Source organism: Aythya marila (assembly GCF_965140915.1).
Source record: "Aythya marila genome assembly, contig: HAP1_HAP1_SCAFFOLD_31, whole genome shotgun sequence".
Taxonomy (NCBI): Eukaryota; Metazoa; Chordata; class Aves; order Anseriformes; family Anatidae; genus Aythya; species Aythya marila.
Window position 1 is genome coordinate 1 of NW_028137319.1, and position 19,787 is coordinate 19,787.

Sequence of the window (19,787 nt, forward strand, 5' to 3'; positions counted from 1 at the left end):
TGGGTGCCCCCTCCCATTAATTGGGTGCCCCCCCCCACCTGCACGGTGTAGTTGAAGAAGCGAGCGGAGCGCAGGAAGCGCTCGTACCCCTCCGTCGCCTCCGTCGCCACCGTCACCACCAGCAGCTGCTCTGGGGGGGGGGGGGGGAGGTTGACCTTTGACCTTTGACCCCCCCCCCGTGACCCCTGACCTCCCTGTGACCCCCTGCCCCAGTGACCCCGGACCCCTCCCGTTGACCCCTGACCCCCTTCGTTGCACCCCCCGGTGTCCCAAATCCGCCCTTCTGGTGACCTCTGACCCCTACTTGATGACCTTTGACCCCTCCCTGACGACCTTTGACCCCTCCTCGATGACCTCTGACCCCCCCCAGCCCTCTGACCCTTTCCTGATGACCCCTAACCTCTCCCTGGTGACCCCTGACCCCCACCATCACAGCCCTGATGACCCCAAATCCTCCTCCTGGTGACCCCTGACCCCTCCCTGGTGACCCCTGACCCCTCCCTGGTGACCTCTGACCCCTCCCTGGTGACCTCTGACCCCCCAGTGACCTTTCACCCCTCCCCAATAACCTCTGACCCCTCCTCAGTGCCCCCTCACCCCTTCCCTCATGACCCCTGCCCCCCCATCACCCCACCCCCATGACCTCTGACCCCTCTTTGCTGACCTCTGACCCCTCCCCTTGACCCCTGACCCCCCCACCCCTCCCCCCTGCCCCCTGACCCCCCGTTACAGCCCCCTCCCCTTCCCCTCCCCGCCCCCCCCGCGCCCCCTGACCCCTCCCCTTTGCCCCTTGACCCCGGGGCCGGGCCCTACCGGGGCTCAGCTGCCGCTGGGGGGCTGCGGGGGGCAGCAGCAGGGCCAAAAGCGCCACCGGCAGCAGCGGGGCCATGGCGGGGCCGGGCCGGGACCGCTCCGCCGCGGCTTCACCCCCGACCAGGCCCCGAGCCCCCCGCCGGCCAATCAGAGCCCTCCGCCCCGCCCCCCGCCCGCCCTGCCGCCAATAGCACCCCGCCCCTCGCTCCCCCGCAGCCAATCAGCGCGCGGCGGGCGGGGCTGAGGGAGTCCCGCTGCCACGTTGCCAGGGGAAAGGGGCGGGGCCGAGGGTGGGGCCGGGACCACCAAGATGGCGGCGCCGCACTCAAGATGGCAGCACCCGGGGAAGGGCGGAAGTGGCTGCGGAAAGGGCGGAAGTAGCGGCGGGGAAGGGCGGAAGTAGCGGCGGGGAAGGGCGGAAGTAGCGGCGGAAGCGGCTCCGCGGACCAAAATGGGGGAGAAGAAGGCGTCAGGTACCGGCGGGGCCTGCTCGCGGCCTTCTCCAGGGCTCCGAACCCCCTCGGGGGGGTCCCGGTGTCGGTGGGAGGCCGTGGGGGGGCTGTGGGTGACCTGAGGGGGGGTCCCGGTATCCTCCCGGTTCCCCCAGTAGCCTCCCAGTATCCCCCAGTACCCCCCCGGTACCCCCCCAGTGCCACCCGGTACCAGTTCAGGGCCCTTTGGACGGCTCCCGCTGACCCCCCACAGCCTCGGGGGTCTCTCGGTGATCAGGGGAGGGGTCCTGGTGCCCCCCCATTACCCCCCTCGGTATCCCCCAGTGCCCCCCGGTACCGGTCAGAGCCCCGTAGAGGACTCCCCGTGTCCCCCCCCCAGCCTCGGGGGGGCTTTCAGTGACCGGGACTTGGCTCTGTCGGTACCTGGGAAGCCGGGGTGGGGGCTCCCGGTACCGGGGCTCGATTCCCGTTAACGGTGCCCGGTTGCAGGCCGGGTCCCGGAGGCGGCGCAGCGGCGGGTCCTGGACCGGGCGACGCGGCAGCGGCGGCTGAACCGGCAGCTGGAGGCCCTGGAGAACGACAACTTCGGCGACGACCCCCAGGCGGGGCTGCCCCGGCCCGGCAAGCGCCTCCCCCACTTCGCTGACACCGCCGAAACCGGTACCGGGGCTCTGCGGGGAAACCCCCCCGGGGCTTGGGGGAGGGTCCCCAGGGGTTTTTTGGGGGTCCCATGGGGGTTTTTGGGGTCTCTGTAGGGAAGAAGAAGAAGAAGACGCGCGGGGACCACTTCAAGCTGCGCTTCCGCAAGAACTTCCAGGCGCTGCTGGAGGAGCAGGTGGAGGAGCTTAGGAGGGTCTTGGGCGTCCTGAGGGGGGTCTTGGGCATCCTGAGGGGGGTCTTGAGCGCCCTGAGGGGGTCTGGGGTGGGGAGAACTGAGGGGAGGCTGAGGGGGTCCTGAGGGATGGGTTGGGGGCTCTGAGAGGTTCCTGGGGGCATTTTGGGGGGTTCTGAGGGCGGTTTGGGGGGGTCTGAGAGGCAGCTGGGAGTCATGAGGGGGTCCTGAGGAGCTTCGGGGGGGCCCTGAGGGGGGTTTCAGGGGGAGTTGGGAGGTCCTGAGGGGGGCTAGGAGGGGCTAGGGGGTCCTAAGAGGGGCCTGGGTGGGTGTTGGGGGGCTGAAGGGGGTTTTGGGGGTCCTGAGGGGGTATGGGGGGGTTCTGGGAGTGTTTGGGGAATGCTTTGGGGCTTTGAGAAGGCTTTTGGGGTGGTTCTGGAGCTTTTGGGGGTCCTCAGATATGCTTGGGGGCTTTTGGAGGTGGCTTGGGGTGTGCCAGGTTTTTGGGGGGGGTTCCTGGGGGCTTTGGGGGCAGCTCTGGGTGTACTGGGGGGGAAGGGTGTCCTCGAATGGGTCTGGTGAAGGCTTATGGGGAGAGTTTTGGGCTGCCAGCAGGGGCCTGGGTCTTGGGGGTCATTTTGGGAGGGGTCTTGGGGTCATTCTGGGGGTTCTGCGACCTCCATGGGGCACCTTTGGGGTGCTTCTGGGAGTGATTTGGGGCTGTTTAGGGTCATGGAGGGTGCGATTTTGAGAGTTTTGATTGTTTGTCGTGTTTCTGCCCCAGAACCTGAGTGCGGCCGAAGCCCCCAACTACGTCTCGGCGTGCGCGGCCCCCTCGCGCCTGCCCCAGCGCCACTTCTGTGCCGTCTGTGGCTTCCCTTCAGCCTACACCTGCGTCACCTGCGGCGCCCGCTACTGCTCCAGCCGCTGCCTGGGCACCCACCAGGACACCCGGTATGGCGGCGGGGACACCAGGACTCCCAGTATGGGGATCTGGGGACGTGGGGGGCACCGGGACGCCTGCTATGGGGTCTGTGGGATGTGGGGACATGGCGGAATGCACCAGGACACCTGACATAGGGATATGGGGACGTGGGGAGCACCAAGACACCCGGTATGGGGACATGGGGACACTGGGAACATGGGGACACGGGATGCACCAGGATATCCAGTATAGGGACAGTGGGGATGTGGGGGGGGTGGGGATGGACCAGGACACCCGGCAGGGGGATGCTGGGGTCATTGGGTCGTGCACCAGGGCATCTGGTATGGGGACACTGGGGGCATGATGATATGACAGATGGTCCAGGACACCCAGTATGGGGACATTGGGGATGTGGGGATATTGGGATGCACCAGAACACCCGGTATGGGGATGTTGGGGATATGGGGGACACACCAGGACACCCAGTACAGGGGGAACAGGGACATAGGGACAGCCCCTGCTGCTGTCAGGGGACACCCCAGGACCCTCAGTACAGGGACACGTGGGGTGGGCACTGGGACAAAGCCGGGGGGGGACACAGGGGCACCCCCTGAGCCCTACCTCTCCCCACAGGTGCCTGAAGTGGACGGTGTGACAGGGATACTGCCGCCACCCTGGGGACGATAAAGGGACTCGTGCGCCACCCTCTGCGCTCATCTGTGCTCGTCATTGCGGAGCAGGTCCGTATCCCCTCATCTTTACAACATCCCCGAAGTTCAAGATGGATGATTTGCTGTGGACTGGGTCTGTGTCCCCCCCCTCCTCTTTAAGACACCCCCTAAGTACAAAGCCAAGAGGGCCGACCTTGTATGGACTTCGTCTGTGTCTTCCATCGCCTTTAAGACACCTCCCAAGTACAAAACCACCATAGCCAACTTTGTATGGACTACGTTTGTGTCTCCCCCTCCCCTTTAACACAACCCCAAGTAGAAAACTAAGATGGCCGGCTTGCTACGGACCTGGTCCGGGTTTCCTCTCCCCTTTAAGACACCCCCCAAAGTACAAAACCAAGATGGCCGGCTTGCTATGGACCTGGTCGAAGTCCTTCCTCCCTTTTAAGATACCCCCAAGGCCAAATCCAAGATGGCCAACTTGGTACAGACCAGGTCCGTGTCTCCCCTCCCCTTTAAGACACCTCCGAAGCACAAAACCAAGGTGGTCAACTTTGTGTGGACTGCATCTGTGTCCCCCCACCTCCTTAAGACACCTCCCGTGTACAAAACCAATAAAGCCAACTTTATATGGACTACATTCATGTTCTTCCTCCCCTTTAAGACACTCCCAAGTAGAAAACCAAGATGGCTAGCTTGCTATGGGCGCAGTCTGGGTCTCCCCTCCCCTTTAAGACTCCCCCCTAAATACAAAACCAAGATGGCTGATTCGGCATGGACTTGGTCCATGTCCTGCTTCCTCTTTAAGACACCCTCAAGGCCAAATCCAAGATGGCCAACTCGGTACGGACCAGGTCTGTGTCTCCCCTCCCCTTTTAACCCCCCCCCCAAGGCCAAATCCAAGATGGCCGACCTCGTACGGCCCAGTTCCGTGCCCCCCTCCCCTTTAAGCCCCCCCAGCCCCAGTCCAAGATGGCCGCCCTCCCCCTCCAGGCCCACCCGCGAAGGAGCCCAGCTGGTGGCCCTGGGGGTTGCCCCTTTATGAGTCGAGAACTTTTTGGTTTTTGTCTACAGACAAATATTCCGGGAGGCGGGGCCCGAGCTGGCCCCACCCCTTTACTTTACATTTTTGGTCTACAGAGAAATATTCCGGCCCTTGGGGGGGGGAAGGGCAGGGGGGGGACGCAAAATGGGGGTGGGTGGCCCTGTCCCTTTAAGAGGTCACGCCCATGTTAGGAGGCCACGCCACCTTTAGGAAGCCACGCCCCCTTGGGTCATTTTGTGTCCCCAGACAAAAATCCTCTGCCCACTTCTGCCTTCCCCTTTAAGAGTGGGGGAGGGGCTTCCAGTGACGTCACTGGCCCCGGGGGGCAGGGCAGCCAATCAGCATGCTGGCCCCTCCCCTCCGGGCTGGGAAGACCAATCCCAGCATGCTGCAGGCTCGGCCTGGTCCTGTGCTGCACTGCTTCCAAGATGGCCGCTGTCCCAGCATGCTGTGCGCCCTTGGAGATGTCCCATGATGCCCCGGGGCCAGGGGGGCTGCCTGCTGGAGGGAACAGCGGCCCAGAATGCACCGGGGCACCGCTCTGGGCCTACAAAGGATCATAGAGTGGGGCTAGGAAATGCTCTAGCTCCGTCTTTGTGGTTTTTGGGGTCATAGAGAGGTGCTCTGGAGGTACAGGGAGGCTGCTCTCTATGGTCTGGAGGACTCAATGCCCTCTGTGACCATAGAAATGGGTGATCTGGGGGTGCAGAGTGGCACCCTTGGTGCAACTCTATGGTCTGGAGGACTCAATACACTCTATTGCTCTGTGGCCATAGAGAAGAGCCCTCTAGCAGTACAGAGCTGCACCCTTGGTACAACTCTATGGTCTGGAGGACTCTGTGCTCTCTGTAGCTCTGTGACCATAGAGAAGGGCACTGTGGTGGTGCAGAGTGGCACCCTAGCTACAACTCTATGGTCTGGAGGATTGTGTGGCTTTACCAGTGGGGGGCAGCAATTGGCGGGGCCATTTTGTGGGCGTGGCCTGCGTGGGTGGGGCGCGGTGGGTGTGGTTTGGGGTGGGCGTGGTCTCACCTGGCCCCTCCCCCTGGGGGCTATTTCAGCACCTGCCCCGGCCGCGCCTTCTCCAGCTTGCGGCGCCGCTCGGCCGGGATCTCGTCCAGGCTGATGCCGTGGTTGCTGGCCCTGGGGGGGGGAAAGGGGGGAAGGCAAAAAAAGGGGGAGGGAAAGGGGTGGTACCGGACCCACCCCATCCCTGACCCTCAACCCCTGGGGGGGGGGGGGGGGTGTTGGGCATCTTGGGGAGTCCTGCACCCCCCCGATGCTCCCCCAGGGTGTTTGGGTGTCCCTCCCCCCCACGAGACCCAACTGTGCCCCCCCCCCCCAGTTTCCCTAGGAACCAAGGACCCATGCATCCCCCCCACCCCTATAGGACCCAGGTGCCACCCCATGGGACCCAGATTCCCTGCCCCCAAATCTCCCAGGTGCCCCTCACCCCATAGGACCCAGGTACCCCCCTGTACAGCTCCCAGCTGCTCCCCCCACCCCTACAGGATCCAGATACCACCCCCCCCATGGCACCTGGGTGCCCCCCTGGCCCTATAGGATCCAGGTATCCCCCCCATAGTTCCCATGTGCTATCCCCCCAGCCCGTATAGGACCCAGGTGCCCCCCAGTTTCCAGGTGCCCCCCCAGATCCCATAGGACCCAGGTGCCCCCCCCCACCCCTCTATGGACCCGGGAGCCCCCCGCTCACCCTGGCAGCAGGTCAGGGGGCGTGGGGATGGGCTTGGTGAAGCCCTCGCGCCCCACCAGCCAGTACGTGTCCTCCACGCCTTTCCCCTGCAGGATGGCCACGTCACGGGGCAGCGGGGCGACGGGGGCAGGTGGGGGCAATAATCGTGATAAAGAGACAGTGGGGGGGCAATAGTCACAATAAAGGAGCAATAGAGTGGGCAAAAGTCACGATCAAGAGGCAAAGGGGGGCAATAGTCATCAGAACAGGCAATGGGGAACAATATTTGTGATAAAGAGGCAATTGTGGGCAATAGTCGTGATAAAGAGGCAATAGGAGACAATAAGGACAATAGTTGTGATAAAGGTGCAATAAAGTGGACAATAGTCATGAGAAAAGGGCAATAGAGCAGGCAATAGTCATGATAAAGAGGTAATGGGGGGCAGTAGTCAGTATAAAGGGGCAATGGGGAACGATAGTTGTGATAAAGGGGCAATAGTCATGATAATAAGGCAATAGGGGACAATAGTTGTGATAAAGGTGCAATAAAGTGGACAATAGTCATGATAAAGGGGCGATAGTGGGCAATAGTTGTGATAAAGGTGCATTAGAGTGGGCAATAGTCGTGATAAAGGGGTGTTAGTTACAATTGGGTGGGCAATAGTCTTGATTAAGAGGCAACAGGGGAGCAATACTCATGATAGAGGGGCAATAGTTGTGATAAAGGGGCAATAGAAGGGCATAAGGGGGCAATATTTTTGATAAAGGGGCGGTAGAAGCAGTGAGGGGCAATAGTTGTGATAACGAGGCAGTAGTCATGATAAAGAGGCATTGGGGGGCAATAAGGCAGCAGAGGGGCAAATATGGTGGCAATAGGGGGAAATGGGGGGCATGGAGGAATGGGGGGGGCAAAGGAGGCAATTAAGGGGCAATAAGGGAGGCAATAGAAGTGGGAAAGGGGTCTTGGGGCAACACGAGGGGCAGTAAGAGCCCGGGGGGCAATAAGGGGTGGCAGTAAGGATACGAGGGTGATAAGGGAACAATGAGGGGAAATAAGGGGGGCAATTAGTGGAGCAATTAGGGGAAATGTGGGGCAACAAGGGGACAATGGGGAAATAAAGGGACTCTAAGTGGAAAATAGGGGCAATAAGGGGAGCGTGGGGGGGTTGGGTGAAAAGAGGAGGTCTGAGGGCACTTGGGGGGCACGGGGGGGGGGGCTCTATGAGGGTCTGGAGGGGTACTGAGGACCCGAGGGGCACCTTGAGCTCGGTCTTGCCCCGGATGTCCACCTTGAAGCCCTCCTGCAGCGCCAGTAGGATGGCCACCGTGCGGGCGTTGACGTGGATTCGGTACGCTGCAGGGACACGGGTGTCACCGGGGCCACCCCATGTCACCCTGTGTCACCCCATCCTCCCACGTCCTTCCGTTGTCCCGTGCCACCATGTCCATGGGACACAGGGTCAGGGGGATGCATGGCAGGACATGTGGTGGAACCCATGGGGACATAAACAAGTGGGGGACACGAGGACACGCACAGGTGGAGGACATACGGGGACACGTGGAGGACACATGGGGAAATGTCTGGAGGATACACAGGGACACGTGGAGGACACTTGGTGGGACACATGAATGATGCATAGGGGAACGTGGAGGACACTAAGGGGACACGTGGAGGACACGAGGGACATGTGGAGGACACATGGAGACACAGAGAATGCACGGTGGGATGTGCATTTGGAGGACACGTGTGAAGGACACGTGTGGAGGACACATGGGGACACACGTGCAGGACACTTGGGGACACCTGATGTGCCACCACACACACAGGGGACATTTGGGGAGGGGGCACTCACGCAGGCCCGTGGACTCCATGCGTGACGCTGTGTTGACGGTGTCCCCAAAGAGGCAGTAGCGCGGCATGGTGAGCCCCACAACGCCGGCCACGCAGGGCCCTGCAAAGGGGCGGGGCATCAGGGGGTGTGGTCACGGGGTTTGGTCACGATGGGCGTGGTCGTGGTGGGGCGTGGTCATGGGGGCGTGGTCACAAGATGTCATGGAGGGGAAGGTGTGGCCAACGGGTCGTGGCCACGTTGACCGTTGGCCAACAGATGATGCGGCCTCCATAGGGGTGTGGCCAGGAAAGGGAGTGTCCAGAGGGGGCGTGGCCAATGAGGGCGTGTCCAAGGGGCGTGGCCTTACCGGAGTGGAGGCCAATGCGGATGCGGACGGGCACCTCGGGCATGTGGCGCATCTTGAAGGTGCCGACGGAGCTGAGGATGTCGAGGGACATGTTGGCGATCTCGCCGGCGTGGCGGTTCCCGTTGCGCTTGGGCAGCCCCGAGGCCACCATGTAGGCGTCCCCGATGGTCTCCACCTGCGGGGATGGAGCCGTGGGGGGGGACACAGGGCAAGTCACAGCAGGGCCACGGCCACCAGGGTCCCCACCTCAACGCTGGTGGTGGCCTCGGCGATGGGTTGTGGGAGAGGGCATGGAGGTGGCCATGATATGGTGTGTTCCTCAGTGGCCATCAGTGCCATCATGACACGGATGCCACCAGGCATCCATGTCACCTTGGAGGTGTCACTGAGGACCTTGGGGACCCATAACCACATTTGCTTGGTGGCCGTGTCCCATATCTGCAGGGTGCGGTGGTCAAAACACGACCACCTCTGGTGGGCCAATGGCCTCCAGTGCTGCGGGGTGAATGCAACCCCTTGTAGATGTCACTGAAGACCACAGGGACCCCCGGACACAGCCACTTGGTGGCCGTCTCTCATGTTGGGAGCTGGCCAAAGTCCAGCTGTGACCCATGGGGCCCTCACACCAGTGTCCCGGGGTGTCCTTGTCACCTTGTAGACGTCATGGGAGCCGATGATGGCATCAAAGAGGGTGTAGAGGTCGTTGAGGAGGTCGACCACCTCGATGGGCTCGCTCATGGCAGAGATGGTGGTGAAGCCCACGATGTCGCTGAAGTAGAGCGTCACCTCCTCGAAGTACTCGGGCTCCACAGGGGTGCCCATCTTCAGCGCCTCAGCCACCGACCTGCATGGGAGGACAGCGGGGTACCCCAAATTCCCAGGATCCACAAATCTTCACCGTACCCCAAAGGAGATCCATTTGTCCTGTGTGGACCTCCAGCCACCCACTGACTGTAGCCATGGGGACCAAAGGGACCATGGGGACAGGGCAGGACTGGGAGATCCTGATGTCCCCATCTCAGGGCACATGGATGGGGTCTGTGGGGACATGGCCATATTGTCCCCAGTGGCCATATCTGCCCTCTCCACCCCTACAGACCTGGGGTAGGGTCAATGGATCGTGGTCAACACTAACCCATCCCCAATGGCCACCTTCTCTAGCCCCACGGACCCAGAAGGGGTCACAGCCAACCCTTATCTGTCTCCCAAAACCATGGCCACCACCTCCATCCCCAGGGACCCGTATGGGGTCTATGAGGCCACAGACAACCCCAACCCCATGTAAGTCCCAAATGCTGCCCCAGGGACCCACGGGGGCAACATCTGGGTGAGGAGCTTGTCGGTCTTCTGCTTCTCAATCTCCAGCTCCTCCGTGCGCTCGCGGATGAGGTCCTCCAGGTTGCTGGAGTACTGCTCCAGCATGCGCAGCATGGAGTCGATGATGTTGGTCTTCCGGCCCTTGTTGATGCTCTTGAACTGCCATGAATCCCCACAAAGTTGGGTGAGTCCCACCCAAAACCTCACCCAAAGTTGGGTCAGTCCTACCCAACCCTAACTGCCTTGTCCTGTATCATCTCATACTGGCCCCACCCAACCCAGTACCTACCTCCAAGTTTGGTCCATCCCAACTCCAAAACTAAGGTCCTGCATGCCACCATGCTGCTCCCATCCCATCCTGTCCCGTCCCATCCCATCACACTCATCCCATGCCCATCATTCCCATCCCATCCCATCGTGCCCATCCCATCCCATTCCATCCCATCATGCCTATCCTGTCCCATCCCATCCCACTGTGCCTATCCCATCCCATCCCATCCCACCCCACCCCACCCCACCAATCCCACCTCGTCCCACCTGGTCGAATATCTGGTCAATGGTGGGCCGCCTCTCGGGCTGCTCGCTCCAGCACTGCTTCATCAGGTGGATGCACTCCAGTGGCGCCTGGTCGGCCGACACCGCTGGGCGGCACAGTGGGGGTGGCCGTGTCACCTTCTCGATGATCTCTGGGGACACACGTGTCACCGGGAGGGTGATGGTGGTGGAAATCCAGGTGTGGTGGGTTGGGTGGTGGTGGAAACGTTGGAGGTGGTCAGTGAGGGGTGTCCTGTATGGCACCGGGGGTCAAATGGGTGGCCCAGGGCTGTCGGGGGGAAGGGTCTGGAGATGCCTGGGGGAGGTTTTGGGGGAGTCAATGGGTTGGGGGAACCTGGAGAAGGGCATGGAGGGGTCTCGGAGGTGTTTGGAGGAGGTTTTAGGGGGGATCAGGGGGTTGAGGGAACCCAGAGAGGGGTACAGGGGGGTCCCAGAAGTGTTTGGAGAAGATCCTGGGGTCTCCAAGGGGGTTCCTGAGGTGGTGCCAGAAGCTCTGGAGGGGCAGTCCCTGGGGTGTTCTGGTGGAACTGGTGACGCTGGCGGGGGTTACTGGTGGCACTGGGGGGCGGTACCTTCGGGGGGCAGTCCCAGCATGCAGTAGGGGCCGCTGCGGCAGATCACCTCCTGCATGATGATGCCGATGCCGTAGATGTCGCCCCGGAAGGAGCCGCGACGCTCCAGCGCCGCGTCCCGCAGCAGCTCCGGTGCCGTCCACAGTCGCTCTGGGAGAGGGCGGGGCCATGCTCGGACACGCCCCCTCCACCACGGCCCCGCCCCCTCAACCTCCAGGCCCCGCCCCTCATGGCCAGTACCCATGGGTGGTGAAGCCCACCATGGACGGTGTGGTCACCCAACTGGCATGGCTAGACCACGCCCCCAACTGAAAGCCACGCCCATCACGGACCTCACCCACAACTGGGAGTAGCCACGCCCCTGCCTGCAAGCTCCACCCCCAGGCATCATGGCTCCAGCCCCAGTTTAGAAGCACCTGCTCCCATGCTGCACCCAATGCCAAGCCTTGGGTTGGCTTGAAGGCCCCACCCACATCTCAGAGGCCCAGCCCACATTCCTGACCCCGCCCCCAGCCCATGCCCCGCCCCTCAGCCCAGCTTCCACACCCCCACACCCATAAGCCCCGCCTCCACCCCATAGTCCCTGCCTCCACCCCATATCTTCCAATTGGCGCAGCCTCCTTCTCCTGGCCTCCTACCCATGCCCAAGCCCCGCCCCATCTCCACAAGCCACACCCCCATTTTAGACCACGCCCATCAAACAGGCCCTGCCTCCCCAAGCCCCGCCCTCACCCTGTGCCTTTGGGGTGGGGGTGTGCACCCTCTGGGCCTCCAGCAGCTCGTTGTAGCCGTGGTCGGTGACCTTCAGCACGAAGCGCCCGTCCACCACGCAGTTACGGGACTTGAGGCGCCCGTGGACCACGTCGCGGTGGTGCAGGTACCGCATGCCCTGCCGGACAGACGGACATGGCGGTGTCACCGTCACCCATCGCTGTCATCGTCACCATGGCTGGGAAGGTGTTGTGCACCTTGGCCATCACCACCATGGCCATCATTACCATGGTCATCGTCACCATGGTCATCACCACCATGGTTATCATCACCATGGTCATTGCACCATGGCCAACACCATGGCCATCACCACCATGGTCACCACAACCATCCCACTGCTATGGCATTACCCTGGCATCACCATAATCACCCCCACCATGGCCACCATCATCATGGCTATCACCATGATGTGTCACTGTCCTGGCATCACCATGACCACCACCACCATGGTGACTGTCACGGCATTGCCCTGGCACCACCATGATCACCACCACCATGGTCACCCCCACACATACCACCCAGTGAACTTCACCTCAGACACCACAGTGGCCACCATGGTCACCATTAAAGTTGCCACCATGGCTATCATCACGACGAGGGCCACCACCATAGCCACCCATAGAGCCATCACCATGCCTCCTGCCACCACACTATCACCAAGGCCACCACCATCACCACCACCACCACAAACCATGGCAACCACCAAGTCATAGTGACCGGCATCACCACCCACATGGTCACTATGCTTGCTGCCACGGCTACCACTGCTCCCCCCTGTCACCTTGATGAGGTCGATGAGGAGGGAGGACTTGAACATCCAGTCCAGCTTCATGTCCTCGTTGCGCAGCAGGTCCTCCAGGCTGCCCCGGGAGCAGTGCTCCGAGACGATGGCGAAGATGCCACAGTCGTGGAAGAAGCCCAGGAAGAGGTTGACGTTCTCGTGGCGCAGGTCGCGGAGCTGCCCCGGGGCCAGAGAATGTGTGGGACAAGGCCTGGCATTGTCCCCCGTGGCCCGACATTGTCTCCTTTCCCCTGATGTTGTCTCCCCATAGGCCAGCATTGTCCCCCATGACACAGCATTGTCCCCACGGCCCAACATTGTCATCCCAACCCACTGTTGCTCTCCATGACCCAACATTGTCCCCATTGCCCCACATTGTCATCTATGGCTCAGTGTTATCCATGACCCAAAATTGTCATCCATGACCACAAAGTTGTCTCCATGACCCAATGTGATCCCCATGACCCAACGTGATCCCCATGTCCCAATGTCACCCCCATGACCCAACATTGTCCCCAAGACCCAGTGTTTTCCCCGTAACTCAACATTATCCCCATGACACAACATTGCCTCCTTGCCTCAATGTCGTCCCCATGACCCAACGTTCTCTCCATAACCCAACACTGACCCCATGACCCAACGTGGTCCCCATGACCCAACGTCATTCCCATGACCCAATGACGTCCCTGTGACCCAACATGGTCTTCACAGCCCCTCACCTTGCAGAAGGCCAGCTTGGTGGCTGGCTTCACCTCACTGTGCTGATCTCCGGGGAACTTCTTGAGCCAGACCCAGTCGCCCTGGGGGAGTGGAGCCGGTGATGCCTCACCCGCATCTCCTTCCTCCTCCTCCACCAGCAGCCCCAACCCAACACCCAACCCTCATACAAGCCACTAGAAAATCCCCACTCATTTGTCTGTTCTCAAGGAGGGGTGGTCAAAAGCCACATGACCCCTCTCTTTGACCCCCCTCCAGCACCCCAGTTGGGGCCACCACAGGGGGACACCAAGGTGGTGGACTGGGGATGGGGTGAGGCTTGAGGGCAAATTTTGGGGAGAAACAGTGGGTTTTGTGCTTTCAACTTACCTGCACGGAGGCGACAAGGCCCTGTTGGTTAAACAAAAGGAGGAGGAGGGGGAGGTGGCTGTTGCCCCCCGGGGTTTCGGCTCCCTGCGGGAAAGGGCAGGAAGCATCTGTCAATCATTGGCCCCCAGAGCTGTCAATCGTCTGGCCAGGATGTGGGGTGGGGGAGCTGGGGGTCCCCTCCCCCCCGCCCTTCAGTGGTGGAGGGGGGAACAGGGGTGTCCCCACGGAGGTGGCCCTGCCTTGTCGCCCCCGGAGGTGGCAGGTGGTGGTGGTGGGATGGGGTAAGGTAACGGGAAGGGTGACATGGGGAGAGGAGGGGAGGGAACACACAGGGAGGGTGACACAGGGATGTCCTACCTCAGCGATGGCCACATTGGTGGTGTCGGGGGCTGCGGTCACGCTTCGGATGCTCTTGGTGTCCCCACCGCTGCGGCCGGCCAGGCTCGTGCGGCTGCCGTCCACCTGTGGCACGGGGACAAGTCAGGATGCGGCCCATGGGGACGTGTGGGACATGGCACCCATGGAGACGTGTCAGCCAAGGGGGGACATCACCCACAGAGACCCACCAGCCCGTGGATGTTCTCCTGGGTGCTGGGGGAGACCTCAGGCCATGGGAATGCATCACCCATTGGGGAATGTTTTCCATGGGGGCCCAGCAACCATGGATCTCCTCCCAAGGTTGAAGTTGGACATGGGGGTGAAGCCAGGCTTTGAGGATCCATCATACATGGGGACACATCACCAGTGGGGACCCTCAGCCCCCAGGAGGCCCAGCTTGGTCACAGGGGCACCTTAGGCCACAGGGATGCATCACCCATGGAGACATGTCATTCGTGGGGACACATCACCTATGGACAACTCACAGTCTCTAGATCTCCTCCCTGAGGTCATCTTGGTCATGGGGAAGACACCAGGTCATGGGGACACATCACCCATGGGACCCTGTCACTCAGAGGAGCATGGGACTCATGAAGTCCCACCAGCCCATGGATCTCCTCCCGAGATCCATGGGGAGATGTCAGGCCATGGAGAGACATCAACTATAGGGACACGTCACCCATGGGGGCCACCAGCCCATGGTTCCCCTCCCAAGGCTGAGCGTGACCATGGGGCACAGCGTTGCCTTTCCAGCCACTATTTGGGCCACTGAGTCCCCAAGCCACTGTGTCTCCAACAGAGGTCCCCCCTCATCACTGAGTCCCCCCAGACCCTCACCCGCTTGTTGCTCTGGGTGTTGATGAAGGTCAGGTCCTCCATGGTGAGGATGATCTTGTTGGGCCCTTTCATCAGCTGGGCCTGCTGGATGCGACGTCTGCAGGGAGGGGACATGGAAGCTGCTGGGGTGCCCACATGGGGGACCCTGAGGTCTCCCATGAGCCCCACGGCACCTTATGGGGTGGTGGCACCCACCTGATGAAGCAGGCAAGGGCAGCCCCTGCTGCGATGAGGGCGGAGACGAGGACAAAAATGAGGAGGACGAGGGTGGCATCCACCCCTGGGGTGGAGAGGGAAAGAGGTGGAGGGGTGCCATGGCCCAGAGGAGCCACCCATGGCCTCCAAGAGTGGGCCATGGCCACCCACGCCCACCCATGACCACTCATGACCACCTATGGATGTGCTCCGTGGCCACCCATGGTCACCTACAGCCACCTGATGGAGGGATGGATGGATTGAGGGAGGGAGGGATGAAGGAAGAGATGGGTGGATGGACAGAAGGAGGGATGGAAAGATGGGTGGACGAAGGAACAGATGGACAGACGGATAGATGGAGGGACAAAAGGATGGTTGAGGGATGGGCGGATGGATGGATGAAGGAACTGATGGATGAGTGGACAGACGGCTGAAGGAACAGATGGATGAACAGAGGGATAAGGGGCTGGGTGGAGGGATGGAGGAAGGAAGGGATGGAGGATGGACAGAGGGATGGACAAGCAGAGGATGGAAGGCTAGAGGGACAGACAGACACACACCGAGCCATCCGGCTGGTTGACCAACTCAGCTCAGACAGCGAGACCAAGAGACCAACATGGGCCCAGCCAGACAAACGGACACAACGCGGGGAAGGAGCCCCCCGCTTACCCCCGTTGCAGATGGAGCCCGACTCAAACCAGCACCCCGAGTCCGTGCCGGGGCTGGAGCCGTGGGGCCAGTGGACGGAGTGGCCACGGTAGCCCAGCCCTCGCGTGCCGGGCTCCAGCCCGTAGACCGGCCACAGCCGATCGCCTTTGCCATCCGTGTCCAGCACCACATAGGGGACGCTGACGTCCCCATCCTCGGTGACAGAGAAGGGCTGGCAGAAGCCCTCCAGTTGGAAGCCGCGGGCATGCTCGGCCACGCTGGTGCCCATCACCCAGCGGCCCGTGCGCCGCGTGGCCTCCACCGCGTTGGCCAGGAAGTAGATGGAGTTGTAGATGGTGGCAAAGAGAGGGTGGACCTGTAGGGGGAGAGGAGGTGTTGGGGAGGTGTTGAGGTGGCACCCATGGGGCAATAACATGGGCTTGGCCACCTCCACCCAAGCCTGTTGGCCATGGTCAACTCTGCTCAGTGTTTGGCTTCCTTCATCCAACTCCCATTGGCTACCACCATCCCTGAGACCTCCCATTTTCCACTGCCATCTCTGCCTACCTCTCATTGGCTACCATCACCTTCATCCCCCTCCTGTTGGCCGTGACCAATGCCTATGGGCCGCTCTCACCTCTACCCAACTCCTGTTGGCCATGACCAACGCCTACAGGCCACTGTCACCCCTACCCAACTCCTGTTGACTATGGCCACCACATATGGGACACTGTCACCCCTATCCAACTCTCGTTGGCCATAACCAACGCCTACGGGCTGTTCTCACCTCTACCCAACTCACGTTGGCCATGACCAACGCCTACAGGCCACTGTCACCTCTACCCAACTCCCCTGGGGATACGTCCACCACCAACTGCCCCATCCCATGTCCAACCCATGGCCCCGATGGCTCCAATCGCCCATCCCTGCCCCACAGCTGACCCCCAACCCCGTGGCTGTGGCTCCCACACCACCTGCATGGGGTCAATGTGCGCGGGGATCTCGTAGGCCTCCTGAGCCTGGTGCAGGGCCTCGTGGAAGCTGACGTCGGGCGAATCGATGGTGATGGTGAGCACGGCGTCGTAGGCCAGGCGCAGCTTGGTGCTGTTGGCCAGGACGGGGTAGGGCACGCGCTGGTAGGGCAGGGGGAAGGTGAGCGCGTCGTAGGGGATGAAGACGTAGGTGCCGTCGGTCATGCCCATGTCCTCCGCCTTCTCCAGGAGCACCCGCTGCTCCTCGCCGCCCAGCAGCACCGAGTGCATGCACATCACCACCACTGCGTGGGGGGGGGACTGGTGAGCCATGGCGGGGGCACCGTGCCCATGGGAGCCCCCCAGCCAACTTCCAAGTGTCACACGTGTGGATCGTCCCCATCCAGGCCCACCTGCTGCATCTTCCATCCATCTACCTCCATCTGCATCCATCCTTCCTCTCCTACCTCCTCCATCTCCATCTACTCTTCCTCCATCGGTCCATGCCTGCCTCTCCATGCATCTTTTCTCCATCTGTCCTTCCTCCACCCATCCATGCCCATATCTCCACCCATCTTTCTTCCATTTACCACCTCCACCCATCCTCCCTCCACTCACTTCCACCCATCTGTCCTCCATTCACCATCTCCACCCATCGATCCATCCGTCTGTCCGTCTGCCAGTCCTTCCACCCACCTCCATCCATCCGATCTCCCTCCCTCCCTTCCTCCTTTCTTCCTTCCTCCACGCACCTCCATCCTTCTTCCATCCACCCACCCATCCATCCTTCATCCATGCATCCATCCTTCTTCCACAGACCTCCATCCATCTGTCCTCCACCCACCTCCATCCATCCATCATCCATCTACCTCCATCCATCCATCCATCCATCCATCCATCCATCCATCCATCCATCCATCCATCCATCCATCCATCCATCCACCCACCCACCCATCCATCCATCCACCCATCCATCCATCCATCCATCTGTCCTCCATCCATCCATCCATCCTCCACCCATCCTCCCCTCACCCCCCACACCCTCCCTCCTCCCCCCACACCCCCACCTCCACCTCTCCTACCCCCACCCCCTTACCTCTGACCCCGTCAGCCCGCTGCACCCTCCTCAAGGCCTCGCGGGCCTCGTCCTCCTGGTCCCCGGCGGTGACAACGACAGTGACGGGGAGCCCCCGCGCCCGCAGGTCCTGGGCCAGGCCCTGCCCCACCTCTCGCCACAGGTCCTGGGGGGCCGTGACCACGGCCACGTGGGCCCAGCGGAAGAAGCGGAGGACGGCGTGGAGCACCCTGCCGGGAGCCGGCATGGGGACCACCAACGTGTCCAAGCCCTCGAGGTCACCCACGCAAGCCCAGGAGACCACGGGCTTGTTCCACGCCGCTGCCAGGAGCCCGGCGGCCCCGCACGTGGCCGGGTTGAGGGGGCCCACCAGCCCCGTGGCGTAACGCTCAGCGTTGAGCAGCCCCGCCACGGCCTCGGGGGTCCGGCACGCCTCGGCCAAGACCACCGCGTCCCACCAGTAGCCTCCGTTGAGCGTCGGGTCACGGTTGAGGCGGGCCACGGCCAAGCGGGAGGCCACCTCGGGCAAGGCCCGGGCCACGAGGGGGTCGCAAGCCCACGGGCCCATCACCCCGACCTTGAAGGTGGCCCCCCGGGTCAGGGGTGGGCGAGGGAGGAGGAGGAGGAGGAGGAGAAGGAGGTGGGGAGGCCACCGGGGGTGGTGGGAGAGGCGGAGGAGGAAGCTGGTGGAGACGGCGCCGCGGCGGGAGGAGGTGGCGTGGGGGGTGACAGCGCCGGGGGAGATGCCACTATGGGAGGTGCCACCGCTGGAGGTGCCACCACCTTGGGAGATGCCACCACTGGAGGTGCCACCACTGGAGATGCCACCACCATGGGAGGTGCCACTGTGGGAGATGCCGGTGGTGTGGGTGACACCGCTGCCACGGGAGATGCCACCGTTGTAGGAGGTTGGGGAAACAGAACCATGAGAGATGCCACCGTGGGAAATGCCACCACTGGAGATGCCACCACCACAGGAGAGGACGTTAAGGGAGGTGCCACCACCAGGGGACACGCTGTCGTGGGAGATGCCACGACGGTGGGAGATGCCACAGCTGCAGGAGATGCTGTCGTGGGAGATGCCACCACTGTGGGAGATGTCACCGCGGGAGATGCCACCACCATGAGAGATGCCACCAGCGTGGCAGAAGTCAAGAGATGGAAAGTCCTCGTGGGCAATGCCACTGCTGGAGGTGTCATGGCAGGAGACACCCCCGGGGCAGAAGCCACCGCAGAAAAAGTCACCGTGGGAGACGCCACCACTGGAGATGTCATGGTGGGAGATGTCACCATGGGAAATGTCACTGTAGGAGATGCCACCATGGGAGATGCCACTGTGGGAGACGTCATGGTGGGAGATGTCACCATGGGAGATGCCACCACGGGAAACGTCACCGTGGGAGATGTCACCGTGGGAGATGCCACCATGGAAAATGTCACCGCTGGAGATGCCACTACAGGAGGTGTCACCGTGGCCGATGCCACCATGGGAGATGTCACCATGGGAGGTGTCACCATGGCAGACACCACCATGGGAGGTGTCACCACGGGGCTGCATGGTCCTGGGGTGGGCCGGGGTCGCTCGGGGCCGCTGTGGGGGGGTCCTCAAGGCCTTGGGGGCCGCGTTGGGAGGCGTTGGGGGGGCTCTGGCGATGCCACCATGGTGGGACGGGGACCGGGGGCTGCGCGGGGCTGGGGGCCCCCACCTGCAGGAGAGAGGGGTGAGAATCAGGGGAGGGGGCTGGGGGGGGCAGACCCCTGTGGGTGCCCCCCCGGCACCCCCAAATCCCGTTTTTTTTTTGGGGGGGGGGGAGATGAAGGGGGTGGGGAGGAGACTGCCCAGCCCCCCCCCTCCCCTCCCATCATGCCCCACAGCCCCCGTTAATCCCCCGGGGGGGTAAAACCGGGATTATCCCTGACCCCCCCCCGCCCTCCCCGCCCTGGGGCAAGGGAGGGCTCGGGGCCACGTGT

At 62.2% G+C, this 19,787-nt stretch overlaps 2 protein-coding genes across 2 annotated transcripts; one reads left to right on the plus strand and one right to left on the minus strand.

Annotated features, from left to right (window-relative positions):
- The first annotated feature begins 1,230 nt into the window (after positions 1–1,230).
- ZNHIT1 (zinc finger HIT-type containing 1) lies at positions 1,231–4,325 on the plus strand. Its single transcript, XM_082785311.1, has 5 exons — positions 1,231–1,286; positions 1,755–1,925; positions 2,021–2,100; positions 2,882–3,051; positions 3,656–4,325. The coding sequence occupies exons 1-5, from the start codon at positions 1,265–1,267 to the stop codon at positions 3,675–3,677; spliced, it is 465 nt and encodes a 154-aa protein (XP_082641437.1). The 5' UTR covers positions 1,231–1,264; the 3' UTR covers positions 3,678–4,325.
- A 1,444-nt stretch (positions 4,326–5,769) lies between these two features.
- Positions 5,770–19,522, minus strand: LOC309890924 (retinal guanylyl cyclase 1-like; the record flags this gene model as incomplete). The annotated part of the gene is made up of 19 exons (XM_082785312.1): positions 5,770–5,881; positions 6,453–6,538; positions 7,691–7,785; positions 8,285–8,383; positions 8,631–8,805; positions 9,282–9,474; positions 9,943–10,106; positions 10,485–10,633; positions 11,075–11,224; positions 11,807–11,963; positions 12,627–12,803; positions 13,346–13,426; positions 13,713–13,796; positions 14,070–14,174; positions 14,928–15,024; positions 15,123–15,207; positions 15,792–16,146; positions 16,745–17,046; positions 17,838–19,522. Coding segments are annotated over 19 exons (4,330 nt in total), but the record flags the coding sequence as incomplete, so codon positions are not given.
- Between the last annotated feature and the right edge of the window lie 265 nt (positions 19,523–19,787).

Coding starts and splice junctions, on each gene's coding strand:
- ZNHIT1 (XM_082785311.1), top strand. CDS start 1,265: ATGGGGGAGAAGAAGGCGTCAG. Junction 1,926..2,020: donor CGCTGACACCGCCGAAACCG/GTACCGGGGCTC, acceptor GGGTCTCTGTAG/GGAAGAAGAAGAAGAAGACG. Junction 2,101..2,881: donor AGGCGCTGCTGGAGGAGCAG/GTGGAGGAGCTT, acceptor TTTCTGCCCCAG/AACCTGAGTGCGGCCGAAGC.